Genomic DNA, 26,595 nt, shown 5'->3' with positions numbered 1-26,595 from the left:
AGGGACATGCCTACCCTACTACCCATCTTTAAGCGGGGCCCTGTCTAGGATTTCCGTTGGGTCACCTTAATACGCCCACCCGAAATGCATCACTAGCCCAATATCGTACGCTCTTGTCTGGGTGGCTTTTGGCATCTCGCCCAAGGTTGGCTCCCTGCCTCCCACCCACATCCTAATTTACAATGCAAGCAATGAGAATTTATACGCACCTCTTCCCTCTCTGTTATGAGGGGTATTTAATTACACCTGTCATGGTTAGTAGTTTACATTGCCACAATATGCCTCAACAATTTATTTAAGATAGAACATGAACTATCAATTTAACAGTTCCAAAAGATAACAAATAGGAGGCAAAGAGTGTATTCCAAATGAATTTTTGTGTATTCCAAATCCAACAGTATATGCGCATGAGGTTCCAAATGAAATTTTTTGTGTGATCCAAATCTAACAGTATGAGCATATGGTTCCTAAATGAATTTTGTGTATGTATTCCTAATCTAACAGCATATGCGCATAAGGTTCCAAATGAATTCTGTGTAAATCTAATCTAACAGTATGCGCATAGGGTTCCTACATGAGCTTTGAGTGTATTTCTATACTAACAGTGTATGCGCATGGGGTTTAAATGAATTTTTGGTGTATATTCCATCTTACCAGTGTATGCGCATAAGGTTTTAAATGAATTTTTGTGTATACCAGTGTATGCGCATAAGATTTAAATGAATTTTGTGTATATTCTATCTTAACAGTACATGTGCATAAGGTCTTAAATGAATTTTGTGCATATTCGATCATTTCATTAATTCTGTGTACTTATGTGTGTCAAGTGAATTACAATCTTTACGTCGGTTCCTTAATATTGTATCAAACTTAGGAGGTGTGGGTGTGACTTTATCTTCAGGTTTATCTCCCTCACACCAACAGTGAGGTCGTCTCAAGTTCTGCATATATTAGGTTTGAAAACGCAGGTGACTACTAGACCTAAACTTTGTATGACTTACAATAAGGGAAGTAGATGCAAGTAATGTAGTTTCCTTGAAATAATATCATGTATGTGCCTAGATCTATGGAATGCTGCACTACTTTCACTTATTATGCCTGCAGCACATCATACTTGGAAATCTGTTGGTTCTCTCAAAGAAAAAGTAATGTTATATGTTTCATATGATAATCAGACGCTATTACTTAAAAGGAAATTATTGTTATGCCATTATTCCCCAGAAAAGTAAGAATTTTACATGAGCACAGTTAATGGGATGGGTGAATGGGAGGCCATTGAGCTAATCGCAGGATATTTGGATGACACGGGTGGTGAGTGCAAACCCTTATCGATGTGGAATCCTCTGGGACCAAGAGTCCCTGAGGCGGTAGGGTCTGCCGTAACAAGACCTCATGGCCGCCATCTTTGGACGGAGAAGTGGGTTGTTCGTACAGGCAATGGTAAAAGGCTATGGGAAGCTGAAGTACCTTGGGTTGCCGTCCCACACGTCATGCATTATACACTGTGAATTTACATTCTTGTTACTCTTATTTCTATCTTATACACTGGTATTTATGTCACCTTGCACACTAGTCATGATTTACTCTTATTACCATTATCTTATTTATCCTCATGAGCTCTATTCCTGTATATTTCATATTTTCACACTATTCGTTACTACTTTACTCTTTTATTGATCTGTAATACTTGTTTGGGTCGCTGAGTGACCCTGCTAGATCGTTGTATCTAATGTTGCGTATGCATTTCAGGTTTCACGACAGTGGATGACAAAACCAAGGTAGGTGGGGAGATCTAAAGGGCGTGCGCAAGGGTAAGGAAATATTAGGAGTTAATGACGAGCCTCGTCATTTTGTAAAATTTTAATTCTCTCTGAAGCTTAGAACATTTTGGACTTGGAAGACTTTTTATGATATTTAGTTTTATGATGGAATAGTTGGAGAACTTTTATCACTTATTTGGTTTAATTATGGAATAATAGTTTGTGGATGTGATTAGTTCTCCCTTTAGTCTTTTGCCTTGTATATAAGAAATGATGGTTTTTAATCGGTTCTTATGCTCATAGCGACTCGGTTGTTCCGAGTCGTTACATGTATTTAGTAACTTTGTGTCTTCTCTGTCTTCTGTTTCTTTGCCGCAGTCTGTGATCGGGGCCCTTGCTCATCCAGGATGGCCCGCTACTATGGATCTTGAGATAGATGCCCTTCAGGCTAATTAGACTAGAGATTTGGTCTCTCTTCCTCGAGGTGCTCAGCCCATGGGGTGATAGATGGATTTTCTCCATCAAATACTTGCAAGATGGGACAGTTGAGCGCCTCAAGTCGCGTTTAGTTGCAAAGGGGTATACGGAGACGTTTGGGGTCGACTATACTGAGACTTTCTCTCCCGTCGCCAAGATTAATGCGTTCGTGTGTTGATTTCCTTGGTTGTTAACCGTGGTTGGCCCCTATATCAGTTGGGTGTGAAAAACGCCTTTCTTCATGGTTGGCCCCTATATCTTGGGTATGTTGCTCAGGGGAGATGTTCTCAGTTTGTCGCTTGCGAAAATCTCTTTATGGCCTAAAGCAATCTCCTAGACCATGGTTTGGGAGATTCAATGATGCTGTTATGCAGTTTGGCATGAAACAATGTACAGTTGATCACTCGGTCTTTAGCCATCAGTCTGATGCCGGATATATTCTTCTGATAGTATACGTTGATGATATTATCATTACTAGGAGTGGCTCAGTGGGCTACATAAGTTGAAGGCTTTCTTGCAGAAAGAGTTTTCCACCAAAGATCTGGGTCGCCTAAGATACTTTCTTGGGATTGAGGTAGCCTATTCGAGCAGTGGCCTTTCCATCTCACAAAGAAAGTATGTATTGGACTTATTAGATGAGACAGGTTCTCTCGGGTTGGAACATGTTGTTGTGCCCATGGACCTGAATGCAAAACTTCTTCCAAATGAGGGAGAATTGTTAGATGATCATGGCCTAAGTTGTAAATTCCATTTCGTTCACCATTCAACCGGAACGACGGTGTTTTGTCTGTTTTGTTCGGCATTTCATTCCCTTACGGCAAGAGAAATTTTTTTAATAGTTAAAAATATGAAAAGAAATCCAAAAAAATGGATAAATATAAGAAACAACTAAATGAACAAAATATGTAAAAGATCCAACATTTACTTAAAGGAAAATCACTATGAGCTGAAATTCCTATGTTGACCAGTGTCTGATAAGATGAAAACTTTTTAGAGACCAAATTATGTGATTTTTTACTGAACTTTTGGGATTTCAAATTTTTTAGACATGATAGAATTTATGAATTTTTAAAATTGGAAAAATACCCCATCATATGGAGGTTAAGATTTTGAACCCTCATTTTTTTAAAATTTTGTGGCCTAATTTATGAACTTTTGGGAGGTATTCCCTTGTTTACATGTAGTTCATAATTTTGTGGCCTATTTTTAATAGATCCAAATGGGAGGTATTCCCTTGTTTACATGTAAATCTTAAGTAAATGCTAAATGACTTTACATGTAAATATTAAGCAAATAGACAATAAAAGAGTAAAGACATTTACTTAAATGACATTATAAGAAGAAAAAGAAAAGAGAACCGAGAAGAGGAAAGACGAGATGAAAAAAAAAAAAAAAAAAAGGGGAATTCCAGACGAAACAGGGTGTTCTGTCTGTTTCGTCCTGAATCCGCGACACAGGTTCTAGCGATTTTTTTTCCAAGTCTTCTCAATCCATCGCAAGCTGCATCGCCAATATTCAGCCGCAAGAACCGAGTCCAGAGAAGTAGCCTCTCCCTCTCCCTGCTTCAAATCATTGCACGATCAGTCCTGAGTTTCGGTGCATAAAACCCCTGAAAGTTTGACGCAAACCCCAACTCAAACTCCCTTCTGTTCAGCCACTTAACCCTTTCCTCTTTCCCACACCCTTTGTTTAATGTAAATCAGCCAGTAGAAGTGAGCCAAAACCTAATTAATTCCATCTTCTCAGCCCTTCCAGAACCTGTATACACCCTTACTCTCCAGCCCTCTTAGAACTCATAATCTATTACCTGATACACACGCCATTAGTTCTTCCCAATCCAGCCCCCCACCCAAAAGCATTCATTATTTGCAGTCCACAATCCCTATTACTTCAGCCCATATCCGACCCTCCTTCCACCATCAGAAATGGAACGGCCACCATCTATTGTTCTACTGACCTAAATCTGATCCTTAAAAAAAAAAAAAAAAAATCATTGTCGCAGCAAATCGCCGGAATATCAAGTCATCATTTTCTGAAAGGAGGAAAGCTTGCCACGCCACCGATTGCTGCCATCCTCTGTCCGTCAACCCCTTTCCAAGTAAAGAAGGAAAGTCAGTCATGTGTCCATATCTACTTAAGTAGAGTAGCCCTCTTTGGATTGCAACAAAGGTAAGTCAAAGAAAATTTGTTCCCGGCCAATTAATTCTTCCTATCAGATAGCAAGAGGGAAACCATACTGTTGTGGTATATTGAAAGAAATAATGCCCTCTGCCACTTGCCAATTACCAATTTCAAGAGACTTGCCACTTGCACATTCATCTATTTCAACTAATTTGCCACTTGCCCGGTAAGTTACCATACCCTCCTTTTTAACTTTTGGCACCCCCCACTTTAAAAAAATCAGAAAAAAGGAGAAAGAAAAAAGTCAACTCTCTCTCTCTACACTTTCTCTCTCCTCTCTCCATCACTAGTTTCTCTCTCTTCATCCGGGCACTCTTTGCTCAAAATTTGATTTCGCCATCAAGACAAAAGTTGTTCGTGACAACTTTTAGAGTATATCGAGCCCACTTTTTAAAGTCAATAACAAGTGCAAGCACTACAACGATCAACTTTGGGAGTCTGTCCGTTTTGGTCCAACAACTGATCCGAACCATCCTGTGATTATTGAATAAAGATTGATTGGCTTCTCCCCTCTACAAGTTTCTTCTCCTTCCTCTATTCCTCTTCTCTTCTCCCATCTAATTTCCTCTCTTCTTCACTCCCAGATTTCTTCTTCTATTCTCTTCTTCCCCTATTCGTCTTCTCTACTTACTCGTCTTCTCTTTTCTTCTTCACCTATTCTTCTTCTATTCTTCTCTTCCTTTCTCATCTATTCTCTTCTTCTTCTCTTTTCTCCCCTTTTTTTTCTATTTTCCCTTCCCTATCCTACATCAGGTAGTCAGCCAGTATATGAGCTCACCAAGTTCCTCTCACTAGACAAAGGTGCTTCAGATTAGCAGGTACTTGAAATGTGCTCTAGGGAGAGGCTTATTGTTTAAGAGGCATGGTCATGGGAAGATGGAAGTGTTCACTAATGCAAATGGGCAGGATCTCTAGCAGATGGATGATCAACCACTGCATATTGTACCTTTGCTGGAGGTAACTTGTGCCATGGCGAAGCAAGAAACAAGATGTTGTAGCTAAATCCAGCACAAAAGCTGAATATAGGGCCATGGCACACACGAGTGGAGAGCTCATCTGGTTGCGTTATCTTTTGTCAGAGATTGGTCTCACTCCCTCTTCTCCTTCTCAGAGATATATTGTTATAATAAGGTTGCGGTTCACATTGCTATAAATCGGTCTTTCATGAGCGGAACAAACATATTGAGGTGGACTGTCATTTCATCCGTCAGAGAATCCAGAAGGGCGAGATTTGCACAGCTTTTAAGAGATCAGTGGATCAGCTGGCTGATGTGTTTTCCAAGCTATTAAGTAAAGCGAAGCTGAGTGATATTTGTAACAAGCTAGGAATGTATGATATATACATTCCAGCTTGAGAGGCAGTGTTAGAAGGTGTATGTGTGCTAAGGGCACTTTGGTCTTTGTACTCTTTCTCCTCTTTATATAAATACATAAGTGAGGGGAGCCATTATCCAACTCACTCTTTCCTCTCATTCTTCTCTCTTCTCTCCTCTCAACATATGAAATGATTTTTAGAGGTATAAAACTATTTATAACAATTATTTGCACCTGGAATTAGCTGCAGATAAGACTACATGCAAAAGATTATATGCAAATGATTTTTTGTGGTATCCAAAAAGGCCCATACTCATTACAAACCCATATACTCTCTTCATTACCATTGATTGTTTCTACAAGAAGAATGAACAGTTTCCTTATTAGAAATAGCTAATAGAGGGCCTTACTAGAAGTAGAAACTAATGCCATGTCATGTGGCATCATGCCTCATAATTGAGTTCACAACAATTCCCGCTAAATAGACACTAAGGAAAATAGTATGGGGACCAGTAGTAACGGAGGATTCCTGATCCCTGTATGCCTATCCACTATAAGCAGGATTCCAGGCATTATTTTCCTTACAGTACGGTAACCCAATGTAACAAATCGAGCTCGAGTTTTCATGCTAGCTTTCAGAGTCGCTCTTTATTGTTGAGCCGTTCTTTCTTGTTGGGGACTCTGCTTAGACCCCGCAACAGTAGCCAAAACTAATTCAGTAGCCTTTCTCCCTGCATCCGCCTCACACATGTGGAGAGGTGACCTGATTGATGTCACTTTTGTCTGAGATTGGTGTTGATTCCTCATCTCCCGCATCCCTATATTTTGACAATAGAGCAGCAATTCATATCGCCTCAAATCCAGTCATTCATGAGAGGATGAAGCATATTGAAGTGGATTGTCATTCCATTTGTGGGAAGCAAAAAAAAGGGAGAGATATGTACTGTGTTCACTCAACCTAGAGATCAATTGGCTGATGTGTTCACCGAACCATTGGAGAAGTCCGAGGATTGTATGATATATACACTACAGCTTGAGGGGGAGTATTGAAGGGTAATTTAGTCTTTATAATCTTGTGTAACACTAATTATATATATATATATATATATATATATATATATATATATATATATATATATATATATATATCATATTATGTGAGAGGTTATTATTATAATAGAATCTCACTTTTCTCTCTCTTAACATATCTCATCGCCCTCTCTCTCTCTCTTAACTTTTCTCCTTCTCCATCATCATCAACAGTGGATTGAGTGCCCAACTACACCCAATCATGGAGTTAGGCACTGATATCCAACTCCACACAAAGCCTAGCAAGATCAGTTATTACTCCTTGAATTGTAGGAACGTCCATTTTGAGCACTCTCCCCACCAATCCGCAAATAGAAATCAAACAGTACTCATTGAGGAGACCGGGACGGGTAATCCAAATTCGAGCTGGTGATGGGGGGAGCTCATCACCCAGGCTGAACTTAGGAGACCACCTCTAGAACCTGAATAGAAACCCCTGAATTTTCAAATTATCAGCTAACCACATAGCTAGGAAGCCCCTCTCCTTTCCAAATCTGAGAATTAGGCTTCTTTGATCCAGAAGGGTAACTATATGGTCGTCAGATAGTTGCAACTAGGCTACCAAGGCAGGCCGGAAAGGTGCCACACCTTTCAGGATCTCTTTGTCATTGAAGAAAAGAGCAGGAAACCCAGAAGTAGTTTCAAAGGATTTCTTCCCTCCCAGATAGAGTTTGGGACGAAAAAGCTTTCGATGTAGCTACGTCTAGACCTGGTAATAGTCGTATGGATAGTTAGTTTGGGCAGCAAAGGAGAAGGAACCAAAGATATTGCTCCTGCTGATTGAGGGAGGGCAGGGAAAGGATCCTCAACACGGCAAATGAGGGAAATGGACGGAGGAGCCTCCAATTGTGGAGGCTTCTCAGCTAAGGGCTTGGCCAGTCCTCTAAGGCATTTTGTCAAACAGTTGAAGCAGTCTTCAAAAAAACCACAAAACTGACAACTCCACTTTAAAATTTCCCTAAACTCTAAATCCTAAACAACCTTCTAATAGTTGAGGTTTTTAACAATCAATTTGTGATATGCTTTAATGTAAGCCTTGTACTTTTTTGGATTTTGAGAAATGATTTTGACTCCTAAACTGATTATTGGACTCAAAATTGCGTTTAATTTTGACCCCAACAATCAGTTTTGAACCCAAAATTATCTCCTAAAATCCAAAAAGAACAGGGCCTAAAATCTCACGAGTTCACTCTGTTTTGACACTGCAAAGTCAATTAAAAAGTCCTTTGAATCACCCGAGTCAACCAAAAACTTATCCATCAATCATTGAGTTACCGAGTTAGTTCCTGTTGAAGTATTAATGTTTAAATAACATCAACTCTAGCAGCTTAAGTTTTTGGAGTAATTGGTTGTTTCACATGGTATCAAAGCTATTGCTAACTCTTAACAGCAAAGCTTTCGGAGCTATTGCTTCACGGCAGGTCCTGGTTTCAACTCAAAACCCAACAACTCCTTGATATTAAAAATCCATATGTAGTGCTAAAAAAACAAAAGAGGCCACACCTGAGGGGGAGCCTTAAAGTATAAATTATTAAACAACACCAAAAAGAGGTTAAATGATATCGACACAACCATATTTTGATATTTTCACGAACTATCTTGTCTCTTAGTATTTAAAGAGCTGCCAAAAAGTTATAACATTTCCCAAAAATCTCTCACAAACCAATTAAAGAAGAAAAGACAACTGAGTTGCGTAAATATCAAAATATGGTTGTGCTTATAACATTTCCCAACCATGTAAAGATTTTTTCAAGCAATGCTATTGTTGAAGTATAAATGATAAAATGACACCAACTCTAACCGCTTAAGCTTTTGGAGTAATTGGTTGTTTCGCATGGCATCAGAGCTAAAGTCTTGGGTTAAAATTCAACAACTCCTTGATATTGAAAAATTCATGCCCCCCCTCTTCCCTCTCCGGAAAAAAGAAAGAAAGAGGAGGAGCCATATGTGAGGGGGAGTGTTGAAGTATAAATGATTGAATAACACCAACACTAACCGCTTAAGCTTTTGGAGTAATTGTTTGTTTCACAGCTATCACATACCTGACATCTCTATTAGTAGATGCTCCTGGGTTGAACCGGTGGTGGAGTAAGAGTGATTGAAACTCGTTCACATCTCTGTAGAGTCCGTTCTTGAGAGGCCTCAACTCGAGAGCCGATATGAAAGGCGTTCCAGACCCTGTGTTTGCCAAACAGACGGAAAAAAAATCCATGGAGGCCATCGTCATTATCTCTATATTTTTCCTTTTATTTGCATCCTGAAAGTCCATGGGGTGCCTGAGATTTGCCCCAAAATAAAGATCAAACACAGGCGTGTTATTTCGGCCGTCATAGTTTCCGTACATGAATGAGGCTCTGATCAGATATTTGTTTCCCTTTACCACAGGTTTTAAGGTGTAACAGCTCCGATTTCCTTCGGGAAAGCTTCGTAGATTCTGAAACACCCGTTGACTTGACTTGAGATGGCAAGTGGAGGATATGTTATGGTTTTTTCCCGTGTCTATGAATCCAGCATCTGAAGTGTAATCTATATAGGTTTCGAGGTCTGTGTAGTTGACCCCTTCAGCTATGCCACAGTCAATGCTTATGAAGCCTGCAATAAAATCGATAATTAACGACTTTATTTGGATTGGAGATTGTCTAAAATGGTTACAGAATTGAAATGTTGTAGGGGCGAATATCATGAGAAAACAGTAAAAAAAAGAAATCCCTATTAAAGTATAAAAGATTAAATAACGCATCTCCAACGGCTTAAGCTTCTAGAGTAGTTGGTTGTTTCATCAAAGAAAGCAAAGGTCTTGGTTCAAATCACCTTGATATTTAAAATCCACATGTAATTCCCAACCCAAAATAGGGTTAAGCTTTTGGAGTAATTGGTTGTTTCACAATCCTTACAGTAGATAGATAGAACACAATTACATTGTTGGTTTTATGTTCTATTTTGAATGAAAAGATTTATATGGCCCAATCACCTAGCCTTATCGACAACCTCTTTCCCTCCCATGTATATCTCCTTCAAAAGGCTCTTTATGAGCTTACAAAATGCCCTCGAGCAAGGTACCAACAATTAAGTTGGTATCTCTTCTACCTTGATTTTCTAGGATCTGGCTCTCATTCCTTGTACATAGTTTGGTATCATATTCTGTTATGAACTAAACCCCTCGACACATATGTTGTTCTAATAAGCCCGTCTTGTAATTTTTCACGAATGAGGTGACAGTCAAGCTCTATATGTTTTGTTCTTTCATGAAAAACTGGATTCGCAGCAATGTGTAGGGCTGCTTTATTATCACAATGAAGCAAAGCTGGCTGTGGATGCTCCACCTTAAGATCGTTTAGCACATACTTTAACCATGTGATCTCACAACATGTCGTTGCCATGGATCTATATTCAGCCTCAGCCGACGAGAGTGAGATAGTCGTTTGTTTCTTGGTCTTCCAAGAAATTGGCGAATTACCAATAAATATGCAATATCCGGTGACTGACCTACGTGAATAATAGAAATTCTCTAAAATTCTTCATGGTATCAAAGCTTATTGATCCTCCGGTGCCTTGATCACGACCTCTGTGAGGTCGTCCTCCAGCAGACGGCTGATCTAGCCGTCCGCCGGACCCATCCGCAAACACTGCAAACACATCCCTTTCATTCTTTTTTTCTTCTTACCTGCTTCCTTCAACATGTTTGGTTTATATTCATCTGTCTCCTATAGTAATTGTCCTTGGAATCATCCCATTCCATGAGATAGTCTCTCACTGCATGGCATGGAACAAGTAACGTCCATGATTGAAGGAGGACCCTCAAGCAGGCTGCAAATTCGTGCCCACAATCACCCTGAATTGGAGCTGTTCTGCAAAACCTTCCCCCAAGATTGATATAGAACCCCTTTCCATCCTTATTTTAATTGAATCCTTTTCTTGCAAAAATCTTCCATATGTGAAATCCCCAAATTGATATCAGCACACATACAAAAATAAAATAAAATAACAGAGTCGACTCCCAGCGACTCGTTCAAGTCACCAGACGACTGGTACGAGTCTTCAACATAGGCGAATCACCCATGCGAATTGACTTGAATCGGGAGTTGACTCATACGACTCGTAGGAGTTTCACAACTATGGGTTTAGGTGTTATTCCTCCAAATTATTTGTGCAACTCAGGAGTTTAGAAAGTAGCCCTTTGAAAACATTCCACAAACAAGTGACGTGCAAAACATTGGGACATTGCAGACATGCAACACTCAATTCCAATGGAAATACATCAGAGCACAACTTTTGTAATCCACTATTTCAACTTATTTCAAGCACTTTCCATGGAATTTTTTTTTAAGGAATTCAACAACCATCAGTAATTTTGAAGGACGTCTGTAGCAAAAGCAAAGGCTAATGAGATTGCAATCCCTACCTGTACGGACAACAGAATGTCTCCGGTTCCATGTTTGCAACACCGATTCTCTTTCTTCCAATTAAGAATGCTAGGGAAACCGAGAGTAGGACCTAAAAGGGGACTGAACAAATTGTTTCATGCCACAACGTCACTATCCCATAAGTTTAGGGAAATACCAAAATGTAAATTTTTCTTTAACACTTGGCATATTCTCATTGCAGGTCCCGTTTTAGGTGGTACTCTAGGTCTCCGTATCATTTTCCTTTTATTAAATAGCGAAAACCATTCTTTCGATTTAGGTAGAAAATCGAAAAACATGCATATTATAGACGTTTGCCGAGCACGCCCAGAAATTCGTCGGCTTAAAATACAGTGGGCCCACATTATTTGGGTGAAACAAATTATTCATTCTATAGGCCCTCACATTGATAGGGTGTGCCCAAAAAATCAGCTCAATTGGATCATCGCAACCCTTCAAACTGTGGAGGCAAAAATGGACAGATTTGTTAAGGTTTTTACACGTCATTTTTTTCTCCACAAATCGTAAGGTTGGGATGATCCTATGGAGCTGATTTTTTGGGCACACCCTATCTATGTGAGGGCCATCGAATGAATGGTTTGGCATCACTATATAACTTATTTTACTGGAAAATGGTACTAGGAAAAACACAAGATTTTGAGCTTACTAACCTGGCTGTCCATGGACAAAAACAGCAGCAGAAACCAAGAAAGCCAACAGCAAGAAAATGCCTCCCATCACCATTTTCTGTTCAAATCTTCCCTCCCTTTTGCAAAAGAGTCCTCTTATTCTAGATTTCAAAAGAGTCCTCTTTGATGGAAAATTGATTGACTCTGCAGTCAAGCCGTTGCATATGGGTCACTCTAAGATGAGAGCAAAAGGTCTTACTTATTGACTGATGTGGGTATAGAAAATTTATAAGGAGACTTTCATTCCATGGAATTATGTGAGGGAATCACGTTTTCAAAGACTTCATGTTTTTCCACTTCTTTTTTAGAAGAACCTTTAGGACAATCATAACTAAAAATTATCTGAATAATTATAAAATTCTTGAAAATATCTCCAATTTTGCAACTCCATACTTAAGATATAAGCAGTTTGGAATAATTCTGAAGTACTCGCAAAATTATGCACACTTTTTTCTCCAATTTTTTGAGGACTATGCGGGAAATTAACATTTTGAAAAAGATTTTGTAAGGAAAATTGAAGTTGCATCCTTATGTGGCAAAAAATGCACATGACCACTCTTTCTTGCTTTCTTTAAAACCTGGTAGTTTAAATTCGAATCCATTTGTTGTTTCTAATAAAATGCAAAGGTTTAATTGACAGGGAACTGATATATGAGCCCCTTTGTTCTACTTGGGACAACCCCGTCTAATGTAAAAGGGCGGTGATAAATCCGCACTTCCTGGACGATAATTCGCACCCCTGTAAAGGAGGGTATGCGGCAGAGGGGGGCTCTCCTACATCGGGTGCGAATTTATCATTACCCGTGTAAAAACATAGTCATAAATATACTAGAAGGGGCTCCCCTAAGTTAAAAAAAAAAAAAAGGATGAATATATTGCTTCCCCACTCTTCTTCCCCAAGCACCCCACTAGTTTATTTTTTACTACTCTTTTTATTCTACAAGAGAGTGGCCCGATGAAGAAAAAGGGGCAAATATATTATTTACGTAAAATATACGTACATGTTGGATAAATTTTTCTTAGGCCGTAGGAGCACCCATTTCTGGTGGAGATATTCTAGTCAGAGTTGGCCTCTAATGGCTGAAAAAAGCACCCACACATTCTCAAGCTACCCCCTACACCACGAAAACGACTTAAGACAAGGTCAAGCCTTTGCTAATGGGTCCCTCCACATTGAGAGCAAAACGTCTTAATTCTTGAATGATGATAATTTTCGAGGTTACTTTTGCACCTTTGGAAACGATTCATTGTTTCCTTACCGTTCACGCCCCGTTTAGCCCTGTTTGTTTTGGAATTTGAGAATCATTTTTTGAATCAGAAAACTTATTCTTGGCCAAATTAGGCATTTGATACGCAATTTAGAATTCATTTTGGACTCAATTCCAAAACAAACATGGCCTTAAGAGAAAGATATATTGTACATGGACTGCCACAATATGGGGTAATTGGGTCCTTGGATCTTTGACATCCGTCACTCATTACATGATCCTAGCCCATTGATCAAAAGAGATAAAAATGGTGTCATCTTATATGCCTCCAGGCCATTGATTCTTTGTAAACCCTAACCTTTCCATTGTCATCGTAACATTGCATGATCAAACCATAAGTATGCGATTGAAATAGTAAACACGGAAAAGATCGGGCATAAGTGTTGGGGGTTCCACGTGAAAGCAAAGATCCCACATTGGTAAGATTGAAGGATGTGGATGGGCTTATAAGGGAATGGACCTCCCCTTAATGGCAAGCTTTTAAGCGTGAGTTCTACCCTGAGTCCCAACAATAAGTACATCCTAGTATGGCTTTTGATCCTTGGTAAAACCTCGACGCTCAATCCCATGATGTTACCGCTCATCTGCAACACAAATAATGTTCCAAGGTAGAGATAATAACACTTCTTGTTGAGAAAATCTGCCATGCAAATCCAATCCGATCGTGCTCAAATAAATGGAAAAGTAAAGACAACACAAGCCATGCCATAAGATAAACAACAAGATTTTACATGGTTAGGCCAAGCCTACATCTATAGGCGAGAAACACGATCTGCCACTACGAGAAAACGCTATGAGAAAACAATATACAAGGATTACAATGGATTAACACAAACCCAAAAACCTGCAAACCTTGTTGGGTATATAATATAACCCATGTATGTTCTAATATAAGCCCAATAAGATAATGAACCGGTGTAGTGGGCCTATTTGGGCTAGAGCCCACTAACCTATTAAAACCCTAGTGTATCTAATATATATAGGGGCTGGAGGTAACAAACTTGGTATTCCAAATTAGATACCTTGGGTGTAATGCTTCAAGCAACCTCTTGCTTGACCTAATTACTCTAACAATCTTGAAGCATGTTCGTCAAACCCTAAAAAAAAAAAAATTACGATGTTTTTTTTTGGATCGTCAACACCTCTCGCCATATTGGGTCGTTAGCCTCTCTCTCCATATCACTCCTTGGCGGCCTTCTTCCCAATCATTTGGTTTTTGTCCAGAAAGATATACACCAATCCGATTGAGCAACATACACCAAAACAGACATTTATCTCTATAAAGAGAACTCCTTCGTGAGAAATTTCGCTGGTGGTTCTTCATCAATCTTTTGGAGATTTGTTAGAGCCACTCCCGCCCTCATCCGAGCAAGCACATCTGGTGGAGCCTCTTCTCTCTAGTGGCTTATTACCCATCCTCACCACGTATTCCCAATTTGACAACAACAGAGGGACATTGGCTGCAATCTCTTTTGTAAGTGGGTTTCCTCTTCCACAGGATCGTTTTGGCCGTGGTTTTCCTCCACTTCAAATTAGATTTGGGCGTTTGTTTATTCCACATAAAAATCGATTGGGTGTGGGTTTCTTTCCAACAGCAGTTGGTTTGATTCCTTTTTGCAATTCATTTTTGGTTTTAGATGAAATTTTGTGAATTGATTGAAGTGGGTTTCACTCCCATAGAAGTTTTCGGGCGTGGATTTCTTCACAAAAAGAAAAAGAAAAAAAAAAGACAAGGGAGTCAATCTCCTACCTACCTGCTCTTGATGCCGGTTGGACTCTTGCCGCTGTTTGGGTGAATACCGTTGACGGTCTCTCTCTCCTTGTGGCCGGTTCTTTGTAGTGGCAGCGACCGGTTTAGTGGAAAGAATAGTAGCCAGTTCTTGTGGCTGGTACTTCTTGCCGTCTGGTCCCTTTCTCGTCGGTTTTGCCTGTTTTTTCGCAGCCGGTTCCCGGTTCTCGCGGTTCAGGGCTTGGATTCGGTTCTCGCGTGGTTCGTACTTCGGTTCTCGTGATACGCAATCAGGTGCACTCTTTCCACTTTTTATTTCATATAAATAATACAATGGGAAAGAATGGTATGCCTTTTGAGATGGTCAAACTTCAATCCTTTGGTGGATCTGAGTTTAACTCATGGAAGCGAAAGACTCAATTCGGTCTAAAATATATGAATTGTTTTTACACTGTTTTGAGTACCTTTGCTGAGACGGATGAAGAAGTTGATGAATCTCAATGGCTTAGAAATGAGGATTTCTATGAAGACTACTTGTTGAATTGCCTTTCAGACCGTCTTGCAGAAACCTATAGCAAATATAATACTACTAAAGCAATTTGGGACAACTTAGATGCTCAATTCAAGAAAAATGAGGAATTGTCCAAGATCCATCTCGTGGACAAATTCATGGATTTCAAGTTTCACGAAGATAAGGAAATCACTCCTCAAGTTACTGATCTAGAGAATTTGAGATCTAAGTTGAATAATGAAAAAATAATTGTCTGTGATTCGTTTCTTGTGGGTGAAATTATATATAAGTTACCATATGCATGACACTCTTTTAAATCTGAAATGTATCAGAAAAAGGTGCAAGTGGGACTGGATGATCTCAAACGATTCATTTGAATCGAAGATGAGAATCGAGCCAGGAATAACTTGAAGATGGTTAGACAGCAACAGTATGCTGCTAACGCGGTAATATATCCCAAGAAATTTTCTCAAAAATCCAAGTCACCTAAAAGTGAACATCTCAAGTTGGAGGCCAAAAATACTATCTTTCAGCAAAAGAAGGGCAAGTGCCACAACTGTGGGAAATGGGGTCACTTTGCCGCAGTGTGTAAACACCCTAAGAAGGCTAAATCTGACACACCACAAAATGACGCTCATATGATGGTGGGTAAGACTGCGCCTAAGAGTTTTGTTGCTATGTTGGGTAACGGTAAGGCCAGCACTTCTTCAGATTGGTGGTTAGATACATGAGCCCCTTGTCATGTTTGCAACTCCAAAAAACTACTAGTTGATGTTGTTGCCGCGAAAGAGACCGTTACAGTGGCCAGTGGAGCAGAGGTAGAGGTGCCTCACGCTGGTACTGCGAACTTGGTCCTTTCTTCAGGACAAATACGAACTTTAAAAATTGTTAAAGTAGTTCTTGCTCTTCAAAAGAATTTAAGTTCTATTAGTCTTTTAGACTATGTTTTTAGACTATACTGGCATATGTACTTCATTTATGTGTGGTAGAGTAACTTTGATTGTTAACTCATACTATTTTGATTGTGCATATTTGATAGATGGTATGTTTGATTTGAGTTTAGATAATGAGACTGTTAGTTAGGCCAGTTCACCGCTAATGGCTCCTAAGTTGTTACACAACCGATTGGGACATGTGCACTATCAGAAAATGATCTAACTTACTAATACTCATAAGATACCATTATATATGTCAATTACATTTGACAAGTGTGAGAGTTAGGGGTGATAGAGAAGGAGAAGATACACATTGACAGGGTTCAAGAAATTATGTGCCTCTCAGGGCGTAATCCTTGAAACTACTGCTCCTCTCTCGCCTCAATCAATTGGCATAGCTGAGTGTAAGAACAAGACGTTAACTTCCATGTTAAACTCCATGTTAATGTTAACTGGCATGCCTAGTTGCATTTGGGGAGAGACAACTTTGACTGCAAATCACATCATAAATCTCTATATGCTCCTCCATATGATAGAGTACCCAAGAATTTGGTGAGGACTTTGTAACCTACCAATTGGAGAATGATCCATCATCCTATCAAGACGTGATGAGATCTAGGAACTCTATGTTGTGGGCAGAAGCCATTCATGATGAAATGAGCTCTTTGTTAGAAAATCTAACTTGGCAGCTAGTCGATTTACCAAAAGGGGCTAAGACTACGGGCTGCAAGTAGATATATGTATGTGATTATACAAAGTTTGTTATGGTCTTAATCAAGCACCTAAATTGTGACATCAGAAATTTGGCAAAGTAGTATAGAGCTTTGAGTTTCTGACATATAACTCGGATAAATGCCTTTACTATCGTTTTGCATCGAATAAGGTCATGGTTATTTGTTTGTATGTAGATGTTGATTCTTCTTTCCAATCTCTTTCTGTGATGAGAAATGTGAAACTACCCTTGGGTAAAGACTTCGACATGAAAAGACCTGGGTGTTGTTAACATCATTCTTGGTATGAAAGTAAGTTTTTTGAAAGGCAGGGAATCACCCTTAGCCTAGCCCATTATATGAAAAACTACTTTCCTTTTTGAGGATGCAATGAGTGCAAACCGATTGAGACACCATTTTGATTATACCAAGAAGTTGATCTCTAAGGAAGAGACAGTGTGAGTCAGTTAGATTATTCTAAACTGATTGGTAGCCTCATGTTTGTGTTGCACTAGGCCAGACATAGCCTTTATAGTTGGCATGCTGAGTCGTTTTACTAGCAATCATGGCCATGAGCATAGAGATGCCCTTATGAGGCTGATGAGATACCTTTCGTGTACTCAAGAGTATGCTCAAAACTATGGTGGCCATCCACTTCTCGTGGAAGAATATTCTGATGAATCATGGGGATCAGAATCAGGGGACAGCAAATCTACTGCTGTTGTGTGGAAGTCGAGTTGGAACTTTATGCTCTAGCTTCAGTTGCAAATGAAAGCAGAGGAGATAAAGATTTTGATTCTGGTTATGGACATTCCACTGACCCAGTTAAGGATCAGTTCCTTAAGTGTGTTCTGTGATAATCAAGCTACAATTACGATTGTACAGAACTCACTCTTTAATGGTAAGAGGAGACATCTTAAGCTGAAAATACCATGCTGAATTATCTTAAGAACACGAGATTATCACTTTGATTGATACGAAATCGAAGGATAATATGGCCGATGCTCTCATATAGGGGCTGACCAAAGATCGAATATTAAAAACTGTGGGGGAGATGGGGTTAAAGTCTATATAGACAGGACTTAACCTACATTCATGTTATTTTGAATCTCCGAATCTCCCTTTTGGCCAAGATAAGCACTTGATATGTTTCGACGATGTTTACAGTTGTTGTGTGTCATTCCACATTTGATGACATGTCCTTTTTGGGAAAGGTTGTACATTCCAAACTTGATGATACAGCTTAACTCAAATATGGATAAGATGACTGTAACATTCAAAAAAGAAACATGAAATGGTTCTTTGCAAAAGAAACTATTTGGTCTTGTTCTTTAATGAAACTTGACAATTAGGAATGGTTATTTGCAAAAGAAGCTGTTTAGGTCTTGTTCTTTATTGAAACTTGACAATGATGCTTATGGTGAGAGTGATACTGATACTTTTTCAGCCATTTTGAATTGTACTAGTTCTTCTTCAGGTAGAACTAGATACTTTCGTGAATTATAGAATTGTACTAAATTCTTCTTCAGGTAGAACTAGATACTTTAGTATTTTACACAAATGATTGGATTCATTTTCATGAAATCCATATTTGGTAATTCACAGGGATTGGCGAAAAAGGAGGAGCTTGTCTTGATTTGGACTTTGATGGAGATGACTTACTTGATGAGTAAATCTTCTAAAGTCATAAAGACTATGCTTACATTTCAGTATGCATAGAGTTCACTTTTCTGGGGAACTTTATTTTGGATCTCGATGAGAATCATATCTCATGAATGAATTCATCTAAGATCAGTGGGGTTCACTTATATGTGAAACTACCTTTTGGTTGAGTTTAGCTTGTTGTATATCTAAAACTCTTGGTTTGTCATAAAAGGATTCATGTTTTCAGTTGGATTACAGATCTTTTATGATATAGACCATATGGTGATGTGGATGATTCAATATTTTGTTTTGAATATTACACTATCTATCTATTGGATTGTGCTATATGTAGAACATAAGAGGAGATTGTTGGGTATATAATATAACCCATGTATGTTCTAATATAAGCCCAATAAGATAATGGACCGGTGTAGTGGGCCTATTTGGGCTAGAGCCCACTAACCTATTAAAACCCTAGTGTATCTAATATATATAGTGGCTGGAGGCAACAAACTTGGTATTCCAAATTAGATACCTTGGGTGTAATGCTTCAAGCAACCTCTTGCTTGACCTAATTACTCTAACAAACCTTTCCTTGCTTCTCTCACCCAATATCGTACACATCAGAAACCAAAGAGAAAAACCCACAAGAGAACTCCCAAGAGAAACACGAGAAAAGACTCTCTCTCTCTCTCTCTAAAACATATTCTTTCTATTTCACCCCGCCCACCAAAATAGGAAACAAGGTGCCTTTCTCAACATTCTAATATTGCTTTCTCCACGATAACCTTATGTTGATTCTAATTGGAAGAAATAGTAAATCTTCTTATGTGAGAGTAGGGATAGACCCCATATACATATACATAAGTTCACCAATTACGGATTCTTGTTCCTCACACCTATCTATTGGGCTTACATCGAGCCCGCATATATACCGTTAACCAATCACTATGCCCCTTCCAATAAAAACACGCGTGGCTAAGGTGTTCCCAGCTCAAAACTGTATTGATCACTAAGCGTCTATGAACTAATGTTGATTGTCCTTTACTATAATCAAACATCCTTTACATTCCAGTTTTGAGGATCTGTATGAGAGTTTCAGATCCGCACAAGAGTTTTATCTCAACAATGTTGAGAATTCAAACGAGGTTTTATCTCTAAGAGATCAGTCTCCCTGAAGTTGAGGATCCATTAAAGTATAAGGATACACACAAAGTCGACAATTTGCACATGGCTTCTGATTTCCATTAAATTGGGGATTTTTTTCCATACTTTAGCATTTCCATAATTAATTTTACATGCATACAACCCCCTTGTGTTATTCATCATATAGGAACCATTGCCTCTCTATACCAATATCAATCGCCTGGTAGCAGCCATGTTGTCCCGATGGATTTTATAAGCATCCCTCATGTTGAGTTGGTGATACAAAATCACCGGATCTATTTCATTCTTGGAGTGGGTCTCACTTGGCCTTTTTAAGTGGGACCCACTCCAAGAACACGCAAAAGCAAATAGTCCCACATCTGATAAGTGAAATGGATGGGGATAGGGATGGGTTATAAGGGAATGGGCACCCTCCCTCTAACGGGTAGCTTTTAGGGGTGAGTTCTACCCAGTTAAATTCCCTACAAATGGTATCACAGCTTAGGGCGTGGTAACTACGGTTTGCCTCCGAGGGCGAGAATGTCCCTCGGGGAAGATCTCAAAAACCCCGGTGTAGTATCTCGTGGTTCCCACGTTGCCGCCGCGTAGAGGGGCGAGATGGTCCACATTGCTTCCTCATGGAGGGGGAGATTGTTGGTGTTCCACGCAAAAGCAAGTAGTCCCACATCGGATAAGTGAAATGGATGGCGATGGGTTCTAAGGGAATGGGCACCCTCCCTCTAACGGCTAGCTTTTAGGGGTGAGTTCTACCCGATTAAATTCCCTACACCTCCAAATCTCTTGCTACAGTAGTGGATCTGATCCGATTACATTTGATACCATGCCCCACATTGGTGATCATCACCATTCTGATGATTCTATCTTTCTAATATGATTGTACGTCATGATTCACATCCCACCAATCCGCTTAGAGATCGATGGCATTTATGTTATGTGAGACAGTAGTTTTTAGAGTGGGAGCGATACAGGAAGTGAGGGATTTATAAAATAAAAAATATGAAAAGAGAAAAAACTCTAAAGAAAGTAAACTAGAAACGTGTGGAAGTGTTATTAAAAGTCACTATGAGGCATATAATATGAGGAAGGGTTAGTATAAGTAAGGATTATAAGTAGTACTGAAGACTTCGTGATTAATTAGAATTACAAGTAAATTTTAGAGATTTACAGTTGCTTATATTTTATTCATGTAGATTTAATATATTAGTTTTTGAAAAATATCTGTGTAAGTTTCATTTTAAACAACATGAGCTTTTAAGTTTTAAATCCACTATTTTATCTATGGGAAATGATATATTTTGCCCCCTTTTCTAACTAGGGGCTGCCCCCTCTAGTGTATTTGCGAATACTCTTTTACACTAGAGCTGTCCAGTAAGAAAAATTGGCCCATATATCATTTTCCTTTTTTAAATACGCTCTTTCTACATTATGAAAAGAAGAAAATACTCTTTTAGGATAAAATAACTACATAATCAGGACGCATAATATTAATTAAGAAGAAATGCATACGAAGCAGGAAGCACGTGGGAAGCGTATTTTCACTAAATTTCGGGAGCGAGAAGAACTTTACTTACAAAATGAGCTTTTACACGGGAGTAAGCTTCTCACCCAATTAAGAAGTTTCCAATTAATATGCATGGGTGACTTCTCCTGCTAAGTGTGATGTTCAAACCCAATCCTATCTACAACAACCTATACATTGCTTTCCAAATCTTGTGATTCCCAACCATATGAACACAATTTTCGCCGCGATGTCTAGTTGTTATGAGTTTCATAATATATATTCTTACAAAACCTTAGCAGCAACCTTAATTAATTTCACCCATTGATCTTTATCGTCACCCACCATAACCTTATAGGGAAAAGAGATGAAGTGCATGCCAATTCAATTCAATTGTATCCAATGTTTTAATGCGTTACCTTAGCTAGCTGTTTTTGGATGTACACCGAAACAAACACAAAAATGATTAATCTATTGAAATGCTCATTTCATGTCATCTATCCAAGTAGGAGAAACAAATGTGTCAAGGCATTGACTTCAAACAGCGACCCATTCCATCCATTTCTGTAATTTTTAGTGATTTCCAATGAATTATCCGAGCAAGCAGAGTCTCTCTACGCGATATTCTCTTCCACCCATTTTGCCCAATCTAAATACTTGAGATTAAGAAATGTGGAAGAACACACCCTTAGTCTCCGGTAAATTCATCGAAAGAGCGATAACTAAATTATGACTTAATCTCCGATCGCTTCATTGAAACATACATTTGAAAACCTTGGGTGTGAATTCTATCATATTAGAAGATTTTAATCAAATCTTTGTAGTTAATACATGATGGGTATGAAAAATAACAACTAATTACCTGTCGACACGTGGCCCAGAAGGGCCCACCACAAATCCAGCATCGGCCCAGGGGCAATCTGGTAATTACCTAAGAGTAGGTAAACCTAAACCCACAAAAAGGCCGACACCTGTCCTGGGGTAGGTAATCCAACCACCCCAGGTCTCCCTCTATAAAAGGCCTCTCAAGGCTCAAAGCAAGCGGTAATAACTTCTAAGCTACCAATCCTAAATTTTTAGCTCTGCACTCCTTCTCATACTGACTTGAGTGTCGAAGGGCCCGTCAGGAGCAACGACTCTGGGTTGGTCTTCTGACCTCGTGTGCTCTTGTGCAGGACTCAGCTCCTTCACTTCGGCTCCTCGGGTCCTCCAGCTCAGCTCTCACGTCACTGCCGTATCTGTTACCAATTTTAGGCCTAACAGATTGGCGCCATCCGTGGGACCTGTAGACACCCCATTTTGACCGACCCCCTTTTTCCCATAGATGAATAAATTCCCGAAGTTGAAAAATGCCCATCTACAAATTATCGCTAAAAACCTTTCTGAAGCGCGAGTGATCCCTGAACTCCGCAAATTGGCCCAAGTCACACCCCAACCCATGTCTTGGGTTTAATTGGAGCTTAATATAAAGAAATGCAGAATGGGGTGAATCAGATGCATAAGAGTGCCCTGTAGGTGAATTAAAGAAGAGAAGATACATTAGAGAAGGTTGTCCAAGGAATAAATGGGGTCAAATATATCATTTCTCTTAGAGGTATGTTCTACCCAGGCACCCCCTTCTGAGATTAAAAGAGTAATTATAAATACACTTGAGGAGGGCTGTCTATCGGAAGTTAAAGGGGGTGTTAATTTATCATTTCCCTTTAAAAGGCAACTAGGATTAGGGTTTTTGGGAGAGGTTTTTTCTTCACCATTAAAATCAAGAGAAACAGAGAGATGGAGAGAAATACAGAGAGAAGAGAAAAATCTCGTCCATTATCCATCCAAACCCATCTTCTCCGGCACCATCAGCCATCGTCAATACCACAGAGATACCTCCAACCACTGTCATCTTCAACCTCCAGCCACCGTATCTCCTCTGATTTTTCTTTGAAACCCCAACCACCATTAAAACCCTTGAATCACCTCCATCTGTCCCTTTTCCACCACCATATCCCTTGCTTCTCATTTAGTTTTTTGTTAGAACCCATAACAGAGAACAAGAGAGGGAGAAGCAAAGGTGAGGCTCAACCATTTTCTCAAGAAAAGGGGGTCTTCTTTATTTCGTTAAAGGATATTGCAGAGGGAGAGAGGTAGAGAAGATAGAGAGAGAGAGAGAGAGGTAAGGACAGAGCTTGATGAAACCCCAGCTCGAAACTCTTCTTCTCCGGTCGAATCTCCTCTTCTCCGGCCATTTTTCCGATAGATCTCCAGCCGATTCGTTATTGTCGGCGGATTAGAGCTCCGGCTAGCACCCATCCACCATTACCGTCACTACCAAACCATTCTCACTTGCTTCCATATAAAACCCCTCCCCATCTCCTCCACCACCACCATCTTCTTCAAAACCCACACCAAGAACCACCACCATCTCTACCCTCCACTTCACAGCCATCTCTCCATCAAACCCTATCCCATCTCCTCTTCTCCGATCGGAGCGCCCACGCCAATCAGATCTACCCAAACCACCTTAACCCTGCTCCTACGCCATTTGAAACCCACCTCAAAACCTCTTCTACATTGACCCCTAAAATCCTAGATCTAAATCCAAACCCATTACTCCGACAACAGCCATGGATTCCGGCCACAATCTCCATCTCTTTCACCAATCTGAAACCCTAACCACCAAGCTTCACTCAGATCTATCCAAATCTGATCCGCGCTGTCTCCGGCAATCCTGCTCCGAGTCTCAATCGTTATCGAGCTTCGCTCTCCGCCACCAATCCTATCATCAATTGCAGAGAATTCTCATCTTTTCCGGCATGATCTCCGCCACCTCCGATCTTTGGAAGTCCTGGCAAACTGACCGCCAATCTCTGTAAATTTCACCCTGCTCGTGCACAATTCAAAGGAAGAAGGAGATGTGAAGAATTCCTCTATAGCAGGTATCACTTGGTCAAGCTGAAATTTTCTATCTCCTGCATTATTTCATGCCATGAATGATTAGTTTTGTACCAGTTTCTCCTCTGATTGAGTGGTGTTCGGTCCATGAATGTGGATTTAATTTGATTTTTACCATAGCTTTGATCCCTGACTCTCATTGTGATGGCCAATTTCCTCGAATTTCAGTTTTGGATCTGATTTTTGTTTTAATGTTCTGTCCGGGAGAAACCTGAATGATACTTGATTTTTATAGATGGGTTGGCCCTGCAGATTTAGGTTTATTCAATTCCATAGCCTTGAATTCAAATGCATAAATCACAATTTTAACTCAAACTTCTAGGCTCTGTATTACCTGCAATTAGGAGAGCATTCCTACTCTTCATTTATTCGTTAGAAATAATTTTAGCTTATCCATGTTCTTTATAAACTGTATGTTCAACTTTGCTCTTTTGTTGCCCATGAATGCCTGCTAGTAATCCCCACTTAAGCATGAACTATGATAGTTGGAAGTGAGGTCTGCTAGTTTTGTTGTGAAATGGCAATTCGAGAGCAGACTTTGTGAAATCATGAGAACTTCAGCAATCAAACCATTCTGACCTTCTCTATGTGTTAGATGTGAAACACTGTCTCTTGTGACGATCTTCATCTTAGGTTTAATCTAGTAATTACAGTTGATATGTGTTCCCATTTAAGCTGTTGTCCATTTGCAGGACCCATGTTGGTATTCCAGGGTCTTGGTGCCTTAACCTTGGTGTGATTAGATCCATAACTTGCTTAAAAGTATATGGTAGCCATGATGCTCCTTTACTTTTGTTGAAACAGCCAAAGATGAGCATGGTTTAGGAAGATATAGTTAGAGGGTATAATGTCTCGGGTAATACTATTGTCAAAGAACAGGGCCATTGTTAAATCATAGTAACATGGATGTTAATTGGCAGTTATTGATATTGACACCACCATGTTTGGCATGTATGTGACCTAATGTGTTTTTCTCTTTTGGCGAGCTTGCAAGATCCTGTTCAGAATTATGATGATATCTTGACAATTCTTTGAATGATATCAGGTTATAGCTCAATCATGTTTTGATAGGCATATGCTTCATTGAGTAGTAAAGGACGACGTGAATAAGGTGTGATTACAATTTGATGCTTGGGTGAATATCTTTTTGTGAAATTTGGGATGTTTGCAAAGCAACATAAATTTCCTGTTCTTTTTATATATATGCCTGGGCATATGTTGTGGTGAGCATCTCCTTGTAACATCTGTAAGCTCAAGTTGTCTTAGATACTTGCAAGGTAACTGAGATTCCCTCCATTATGCACATAGGACATATGATTTTGGGATCATTTCTTCATGATGTATGTGAGTATAGGTCATTTCTGCATTTTGTCAAAATTATGGAGATTTATCTTTCCTGTGTGAATTCAAGTCATAGGGGTAATTGCAAAACTAACTGAGACTTTATTTTCGATGTGTTATGGTAATGCCCCAAAGATCATATCTTTCATGGTATATTTGGGGTTCAGGCTATGACGGAATGTTTCTTGAGCCAACACCTTCCTTTCCTGCCTAGAGCTTTCACAGGTTAAGGGATTTCTTCCACTTTAGGGTTCTTCATAGAGTCATCTAGATCCCCATCCTATGTTAAGCTCCCTCATCAATCTCCACATCATCTGTGAGAGGAAAATAGGTCAAGCAAGTTGTACAACTGGAGAAGACTTCATGTAATAAAAGTGCTATAATGAAAATTACATTACAAAATTGTTCAATATACATCAGTTCCAGAAGAGTCTTGATTTCCTTCGGCATAGAGCAAGTTGTACAACTTTCGGTGCTTCTTTCTGCACGGATATGATGTGCATAGACCTGAATTCTAGCCAAAACTACCATTTGAATTATGAAATGATGGATGTCCAATAAATTCCATGGAAATAGTACTAAATAAAATGAGAAATGATACAAATGTTAAATCTAACAGTCATGATTTCCTTCAGCATAGAGCAATAAAACAATAAAGAACAAGAGCTTAAAGGTATCTAATAGCCACAAAGAAATTTAAATTTATAAGGCATTTGATAGCTATAGAGAAATTCACATGTGTATGATATTTAATAACTATATATATGGTATTTAATATTTAAGTAAGCTTTACATTTATGATGTTTTAAATGCCATGGACTCAAGTTATTAAATTACCGAACACAGATGTAGATAATGAAAATCGCATGTATAATCTATTTAATAGTGTAGACACCCCCATTTTGCTACGCTTTAAAAAGCAAAAGATTCAGTAGTATC

At 39.3% G+C, this 26,595-nt stretch overlaps 1 protein-coding gene and 1 long non-coding RNA gene across 6 annotated transcripts in view; both read right to left on the bottom strand.

Annotated features, from left to right (window-relative positions):
* The window catches only part of LOC143846211 (senescence-induced receptor-like serine/threonine-protein kinase), a 61,900-nt gene extending 49,853 nt beyond the window's left edge, over window positions 1–12,047 (bottom strand). For 2 of the 5 annotated variants that reach the window (XM_077354635.1, XM_077354636.1), the window contains exons 1-2: window positions 11,896–12,047; window positions 8,864–9,413 (exon numbers count right to left, since the gene is read on the bottom strand). In XM_077354635.1, coding sequence (XP_077210750.1) covers window positions 8,864–9,413; window positions 11,896–11,968 — 623 coding nt within the window. In that variant the 5' untranslated portion in view covers window positions 11,969–12,047. The remainder of the gene's footprint in view (window positions 1–8,863; window positions 9,414–11,895) is intronic. The other 3 variants (XM_077354637.1, XM_077354633.1, XM_077354641.1) reach the window with 3 other exon arrangements.
* A 13,314-nt stretch (window positions 12,048–25,361) lies between these two features.
* On the bottom strand, window positions 25,362–26,172 carry LOC143892895 (uncharacterized). The gene is made up of 2 exons (XR_013255647.1): window positions 26,072–26,172; window positions 25,362–25,970 (listed from the first exon to the last, which is right to left on the bottom strand). It is a non-coding gene; the product is annotated as an uncharacterized LOC143892895 (long non-coding RNA).
* Window positions 26,173–26,595: the final 423 nt, after the last annotated feature.

This window comes from Tasmannia lanceolata, unplaced genomic scaffold (assembly GCF_043159265.1).
Source record: "Tasmannia lanceolata isolate RefF3 unplaced genomic scaffold, GAP_Taslan_0.1 ptg000015l, whole genome shotgun sequence".
NCBI lineage: Eukaryota > Viridiplantae > Streptophyta > Magnoliopsida > Canellales > Winteraceae > Tasmannia > Tasmannia lanceolata.
The sequence above is the reverse complement of the archived record's forward strand: the minus strand, read 5'-3'. Positions and strand labels throughout refer to the sequence as shown.